This window comes from Capsicum annuum, chromosome 2 (genome assembly GCF_002878395.1).
Source record: "Capsicum annuum cultivar UCD-10X-F1 chromosome 2, UCD10Xv1.1, whole genome shotgun sequence".
Classification (NCBI taxonomy): domain Eukaryota; kingdom Viridiplantae; phylum Streptophyta; class Magnoliopsida; order Solanales; family Solanaceae; genus Capsicum; species Capsicum annuum.
In genome coordinates, this window is record NC_061112.1 from 121,037,621 (window position 1) to 121,045,120 (window position 7,500).

General features: G+C 35.0%; 2 protein-coding genes and 1 pseudogene across 2 annotated transcripts; 2 read left to right on the plus strand and 1 right to left on the minus strand.

Moving 5' to 3' along the window:
* The first annotated feature begins 567 nt into the window (after positions 1–567).
* LOC124896250 lies at positions 568–1,915 on the plus strand. The gene is made up of 3 exons (XM_047407788.1): positions 568–575; positions 914–1,068; positions 1,575–1,915. The coding sequence occupies exons 1-3, from the start codon at positions 568–570 to the stop codon at positions 1,814–1,816; spliced, it is 405 nt and encodes a 134-aa protein (XP_047263744.1). The 3' UTR covers positions 1,817–1,915.
* A 2,689-nt stretch (positions 1,916–4,604) lies between these two features.
* Positions 4,605–5,036, minus strand: LOC107858060 (heat shock protein 82-like). The gene has a single exon (XM_016702793.2). The coding sequence runs from the start codon at positions 5,034–5,036 to the stop codon at positions 4,605–4,607; it is 432 nt and encodes a 143-aa protein (XP_016558279.2).
* A 1,100-nt stretch (positions 5,037–6,136) lies between these two features.
* LOC107858057 overlaps positions 6,137–7,500 on the plus strand; it is a 16,579-nt pseudogene continuing 15,215 nt past the window's right edge.

The following is a 7,500-nucleotide window of genomic DNA, read 5'->3' on the forward strand; positions in this document are numbered from 1 at the left end:
TTTTGAAAATCAACTCTCTATTGATATTATTAGAGCTGTTAATCATCCTTTTACATGTCAAATTCTATTCTTTGTTCTTCGAAATCTCAATTTGACAATTTTAATTTAAACCCATTTTTTTTAATTTTCTACAGATCCATGTATAATTTTGAGATGGATGTGAAAATGAAAAGATCAATATTTATGTTTCAGGTAGTAGTATCCACTGCCTCAATTTGAGCAATTTAATCATACATTCATGAAAATTAATTTTTTGTTTTCCCTACATAAAAAAAATAATTTTTTCCTTCAACCTCATTTGATTAATTTGTATTTTTAGCAATACCCACTAATTTTTTTTTATTCAAATTCATTACTAAAAGAAGATTCTTATTCAGATTTTTTAGAAATTTGACCTATTTATGGTGGAAGGTGATGAAATTAAAAAGAATACAAAAGAAACTAAATAAGAACTTATTTTAAATAGTAATTACACGTGTTAGATATGAGTTGTATTTCACTCCCTGCCCCCTCCCCCCCTAAATGTGAGTGTATCATTTCAGGGGGAATTAATTTCATTTTAAAATAATGGTGGGGTAACAGGAGTCCCGCAAAGTATAGGTATGTAGTTGGTAATTGGTAATAGATTGGGAAGGCATTTAACTATTTTCTTTGATTTTTTTCAAACAAGACAAATGTTATTGAATATTTATTTTATTAACATAAACAAGTAAAAATGAAATGAGAGTAATAAATATAAAAATTTATTATTCTTATTGAGAATCATTAAAAAAAGGAAAGAATATCATATAAATTGGGATAAATTTAATACTCCTACTTTTTATATTTGATTGTTTTAGAAAGGAAATCTTTTATGTACCCAAATACTATATAAGAGTATTATAAATCTCATATAAAAAAACCTAGCATTCAGATTTAAAGATGTCACGAGAGAAGAAGAAGTTGAATATGCATGGGGGAAAATTAGCCAACAAACTTTTCAAAGTTCAAAAGAAAAGAAGAAAGTGATTTCAATTACAGAAAATGCCAATATTTTCAATCATATAACTATTATTAGCAATGGAGAAGGTATTTTTCTTTCTTTTGCTGTTCTCGGTGTGTTTTATGGGTACGTTCAGTTTGCATGCATCTCGATTTACGTAGCATTTGGCCATGTGTCATTATGAAAATTGAAAAAAGTTGTTTTTATCGAAAATTGAAGCTATGTTTGTCCATCAAATAAAGTAGAATTGTTTTTGAATTGCTATGACTAACTTGGACTGAAAAAGTGAAACAACTTTTGGTTAGAAATCACGATTTTTTATGGCAAAAAGTGTATTCCAGAGTTTAACTCTCGAAAAAAGTAAAAAAAAAATAAAAAATTGTGGCCAAATGTCAACTAAATATATTCAATAACATACCTATTGGTTATTATGATGGAGTGTTTAGTATTGAGAGGAATACTTTGCTTTTATCGTTCAACTATTGGTTATTATGATGGCGTGTTCAAATCTTTGGTAATGAAAGAATATGGTGTCAAGGAATCTTGAACGACATTGTTTACACTAGAAGATTTTTTTTCTCTTTTTTTTCAGCCATACCGATTTATAAATATGCGGATGGTGAAGTGCTGGTACGTTGCATCTATCATAAAGGTAATGGTTCTCATTTTATGACATGCAGAGGATCATTTGGATGTAGGGGGAGCGTTGAGTGTATAAGTAATCAAGCAACGGTTTATACAGAGAGTTTGATCTCTCCAAAATCAATTACTCCCCCTCCATATTGTCTGACATATAATCCTTTTGTCCGTCCCAGAAAGAATGTCACTTTATGAAAGATGAAAAAAATATGTGACTTGAATATTCCTTTTTTACCCTTATGTATGACTGTGAGATACTCTTTTCTTTTATTCGAAGTATGATGTAACCTCGTCTTATTTGGATGTGCCAAGAATGACCAAACTTCTTGCTTACCAATGTTGCCTTAAGCATGGTATATCTACCATGTACTCTGTCTCGTATTGCTTGGCATATTTGCTAAAAGATTTTGTCTCAAAATAGTTGACATGTTTACAAAAAATCAAAAGATAATAGACGTTTTTTTCAACTTTACCCTTAGTAATTTAATGAAAGAGTAATTAGGTCCAATAGGTAATGACAATATCCAATATGACTTTAACGGAGTTATATTAGTCAATTTGCATCCCTTGTTAATACCAAATTGGCAGGTTGAGCTGGTCTTTTGAGTTGTGACTGGATATGTAATCTTTTTGTTAAGTGAGACACAGTAGAGAAAACTACATGTGGTAAGAAGAATTATATGCTTAGCCAAACTGCTTGGCCCTGTTGCTGATTAGTTTTGTGGAGAGGTCACACTTTCAACTTTACGAGGATATGACTCTAAATATGAAGGTATGAAGGTCGAGAATTATGACAGAAGATTCATAAGTATTCACTGTAGACAGAAGGATATGGAAGTCGAGAATTATGATAGAATGTTAGAAGATAGTCGCACATTATCTAGGTAATTAATAGACACGAGAAAGAATTATGATTCACTGACGATAAACAATATACCCAGCGTAATCCTGTAAGTAGAATCTCGAGAGAGTTGCGAGGTTGTTTCCAATAAACCCTCGATTCAAGAAAAAGCAACTCGTCCGCGGTTGTTTCCAATAAACCCTCGATTCAAGAAAAAGCAACTCAAAAAGCAGATCCGAAAAGAAATACTAAGTGGAGAAGGCACGACTATTACAAACTGAAGTGTACTATTTTGTGAATGTAAAGTTTAGATATATGTCAATTAGTTTTTCCCAGGAACTACTTTTTAAACACAACGTTGCATACAGTATTTGCCTGCTTAAAACCCAAATAATAGACATACATAGTGATTGTTACCCACAAAATATGATATGCAGTTAAAAACAGTTGCAAAAAAATTTCTTAAATAATATTTAACATAAGTTATATATCCTACCAACTTGCTTCTAGAACACATCTATCTAAGAGTTTAGCCAACCCTTTGGCACATTTTTACTGCCCATTTTTGGCTCATTTGTCTACTACGACGATAGTTAGATACAAACAAAGCTTGTTCATTGTATAAAGTTTAAACATCGAACAAAGCATAAAGTAAAGTTCAGTTTCTTTTCCAACCCCTTGTGTTCTCCCGATCTCGACCAATTTGTAGCCATTTGTGTCTTGGTTTGTCCTGTCAGTGTCAAATACAGAGGAGAGACGAAAGAGTTAGCCTCATACGACTTAGAAGCTACAAAGTCGTGCAGTTGCCAATGTGTGAAAAACATAGACATCAAAATAAACGTCTACCTCTCTCGTAACACGACATAGCTACTTCCTGAAGAAGTCTTCTGTATCTTGGAGATCTTCCTCAATACATCAGCAAAAGCAGACTTATCCTGCAACAGTGTAATTAATTAATGCAGTCACGTAACGTAAGGGAAAGAGGAACCTCACTGTGGAGACAATTGGTGCACTAATGTAGTATCAAGTCCGTACGAAACCTTAACGTGGAGAACAACCAGGAACCTTTGGTCCGAACCGTCAATCATATGCTACAAGGTGGGAGCTTGTAACAAAATACTTTTCTGGAAAGATTTGTGGATTGGTCAGGTTACCTTGATTACAGGCGTCGTCCAGTTTAGCACGTGTTTCGAGTAAATCTTCATGTCCGGTTCTCTTTTTTTGCTTGCCCTCCTTGTCCCATAGGACAAGTAAAGACCCTTCCCTTTTATTATATAGTACTAGAAGCCCCAAACTCGAAAGTTTTGACAACATTTACATAGGGGATAAATTAGAGACTCTCAAGGCTTCAAGAGTTTGCACCATTGACCCAAGAAAGATGTTCATAATCGAATAAAATGCATGTCAAGAAGAAGAATTGAAGCTTATAAGGGAAATTGAGGGGGCCAAACAATGCCTTTTGCTTGAAAGTACATTGATAACACGTAGTTACTTGGTTTTCAATGAAATAAAATTTATGACATCAAGATATTAGATCTTGTTTATCACTACTTCTAGTGCTACTGCTTTTTTCTTTCTCTCGGCTCCTTATGGATTCTCCCTTCAAATAGTTCTCATGAATGGGTTCAGTTTTGACTAACTTTTATTGACATTCTCAAGTTTGGCATCTGCATATTGTTTTTTTTTTAATGTTATTCTGAACCTCCACCATTCTGTACTCTGCAAGCTGACATAGTAACATTGTTACCAAAGGTGTTCTTAAGCCCAGAAGTAATGCACAAAACATGTTGACCGCTTCATGGGCGGTTCAGTATTGTCATCAAATTTATAAGACGTACTTTCGTTATCAATGAGTAATCCTGAAGAGTCGACACTAAAAAAACGTTTGAGGATAAAAAAATATTCCGCTGAGAATATAAATAGACAAAAGAATCCTATTCTATTTCTAACTAGGAAACTAATAAAATCCTATTCTACCTTCAACTAGGATATTAATAAATCCTATTCTATATCAACTTAAATAACTGAATTTTAAAAATAAAATTACTAAACTAAAAAAGAAAAATAACAACAAATAACTCAATACTTTAACACTCCTCCTTGAGATGTTTGTCGGTAACTCCAAGTTATTCACGAAGAGTTTTAAATCTGAATTTGGGAAGAGCTTTTGGTAAATATATCAGCGAGTAGATCCTCCTTGGTCTCAGCAATTTCATTGAGCATCTCAATACATTTCTTCACAAGGTTCTTCCTAATCACCTTGAGAATCTTGTTCTGTTGTAGCATCTCACGAAAGATGTTGAGAGACAAATAATCAGAGTCCACAACACCCTTCACAAATCCAAGGTACTCGGGCATAAGCTCCTTACAGTTATCCATAATGAACATCTTCCAGACATATAACTTGATGTTGTTCATCTTTTTCCGAGCTTCAGATGCTAACATAGCATTTTGCTTCAAGAAAACTGCAAGCTCCTCATCTTCAGAAGCCTTGGCAAAAGTTGCAACAAAATTCCTTGTACTGTGGAGGTATTCAGCCCTTGAATATTGAGTCCAAAATTCTTTTCTTGACATCTTTTCGGGAACAAAATTTAAATATGGTTGGCAGACAGCTAGTTTCTTAGCAAAAATCTGATGAATAACCTCTGAAAAGCATTCAATCCCATTTCCACCACAAATTGCAAATATTTTGTCCTTCAAAGTTGCACCAGCTAAGATACCTCATTTCTCTTTCAAACAAGGGCACATAGTCCATTCATCATTAGCTGGGTTGTACGATTCAACTTTGTCATACCACAAGCTTCCAGTTCCACCACCAAATGCATAAAATTCTCCACTCAGCTTTGCAACCGAGGCATATGCACAGACTGAATTCATTGGTTTAAATGAATTTAACACATCGAATGAAGGTAAATACTAGTCCAGTGCTAATAACCATGATACACCATCATATCCTCCAGTTAGGAAAATTATCTCATGCTTCAGGTGTCCATCATCAGCATGGTCAATCATTATTTCATCAGTGTAGACACCTAATTTTGTCCCTTCCGAAGTAAATTTTTATTCATTTTTAGCTCATTTTACCGTATACCTGCATCCATGTAATTATATCCCAAAAAATACAAAAATAACAAATTCCTAACCAACCTAAACCAAAATATTCTTGGGATAACTAATTAACAAACCTCTCCTATAAAATTAAGACACCTCACTACCCCACCTACGTGACCCCACCACATTTTTTTCCCACAAATAAACGGAGAACATAATTAGCACAAACGGATGGCAACAATTTTTGGGGGGCTATCACTAACAGAAATATACACTCACAGCACACAATCACACGGATCCTTACCAACACACACTCTCACTAAACCATTAACACACACATACTCTCATCCACGTAAAAAGACACCAAGAACACACACCATTTGCACACAATAACGCTCACAGCAAACACACAAACATTCATTATCCATCCTCTCTTTCACACACCATCGTCCACTAACCTCACCATATATGCGCACAACAAACATATATACACAGCTCACGAAGGAGACAGAGGGGGGAATCCATAAAATTAATCTTCTTCTCCACTCATACGCACTCCACACCCACCATGGACGAAGAATAGTGAGTTGTAGAGGGAGACAAGAGAGAGAGATTGAGAGTGAATGGAGAGAGAGCGGGACGAGAGAGAGAGATCAGAGACCGATGGGTCTTCGCTTGAAGTTCGCCGGAAAGGGCTCATTCGCCGCCGGAATTGGCAAAATCAGCCCCCCAAACAACTGAAATCGACCTGTTATGGTCTGATTCCAGCAAAATCAATGGGAAAACGACTGAAATTAAGTCGATTTGTGCGAAATTAGTTTTGGGCATGGATTGGGTCAATTTAGTTTTGATTTTGCGATTCTGGCGTTGGTTTCTTTTGATTTTAATTTGGACTGATTTTATCATCGGTTCTTGATGGGAGCGGGTTGGACAGATTAATTGAGTTGTGAATTTGAATTGGTAACAACAAAGCAAAAAGGCATATCGAGATTGGTGTGGTTCGTGTCGAGGGTTGTTATTCAAGGTTTTCAAATCTGGTTCCATCATCCAATTGCATAATTTGCATGATAAAGCTCGATTTGAGGTCCAATTCTATCTCGTTCAAATTTTGATTTCATTATATACGCGTGATTGGTTTGTGTGAAGCATGATATGAATACTTGGGTGATATCGATTTGTTTGTTTAGTTTCGTTGACAATGATTATGGATTGTTAAAGGGGTGATCGTGAATTGTTGGAATTTGGAGAATTAATTCGGGGTGAGAATTGAAAACTTGATATAGTTGGTGAATTTTGGTTAGTTTGATTCATTGGTTGTTTGACTTGAAATGAACGTGAATTGAACTTGATAGTATCATGATAGGTCGATTGGTTTAGGCAAACATAGGTTGAGTAGGTAAAGTTTAGAATTTGTGGCTTCGGTTGAATGTTGGAAATTCCATGGAATGTTTGAAATTTTGTTGAATAGTTTGATTTTCTCGCACTAAAAATGTATTCATTTGGTCGGGGAATGCCTCGAGGGATTTATATTGATTTATCCGTGGAATGCCCTGAAGTATCTTGTACTTGGAGAACGTTCTTGATGAAGGCCCGAGGCATCGGGTAAAGCATTGGAGCATAGTTTAAGATTAGTCTAAATAGGATTTCTGTTTTTGTATTTTTCTATTTTTGGACTGTATAATTCGAACTGGACATTACTTTGGTTTTAAATTTTGTTTGATTTGTTTGTTTATTTGTTTTTGCGTGTTTATATGGTTTATACATTTTATAATGTCAAAGTAGCCGATACGTTCCACCAAGCGACTGTGGTCGAACCACGGGATCGAGGGGTGCCTAACACCTTTCCCTCGGTCAATAGAATTCCTTAGCCGAAATCTCTATTCGCAAACCAGTTTCAAAGAGTCGAACGATTTTGAAAAGGATTTTTCAAAGGTGACTTAGCATACCGGATTATGCCAAGTGGCGGCTCTGAATTTAATTGCAAAAC

What these genes read in the sequence shown, in the direction of transcription:
- LOC107858060 (XM_016702793.2), bottom strand. Translation starts at nt 5,036, where the DNA reads ATGTCAAGAAAAGAATTTTGGACTCAATATTCAAGGGCTGAATACCTC.
- LOC124896250 (XM_047407788.1), top strand. An exon ending in TATTATTAGCAATGGAGAAG is followed by an intron (nt 1,069 to 1,574) that starts GTATTTTTCTTT and finishes CTTTTTTTTCAG; the next exon opens with CCATACCGATTTATAAATAT.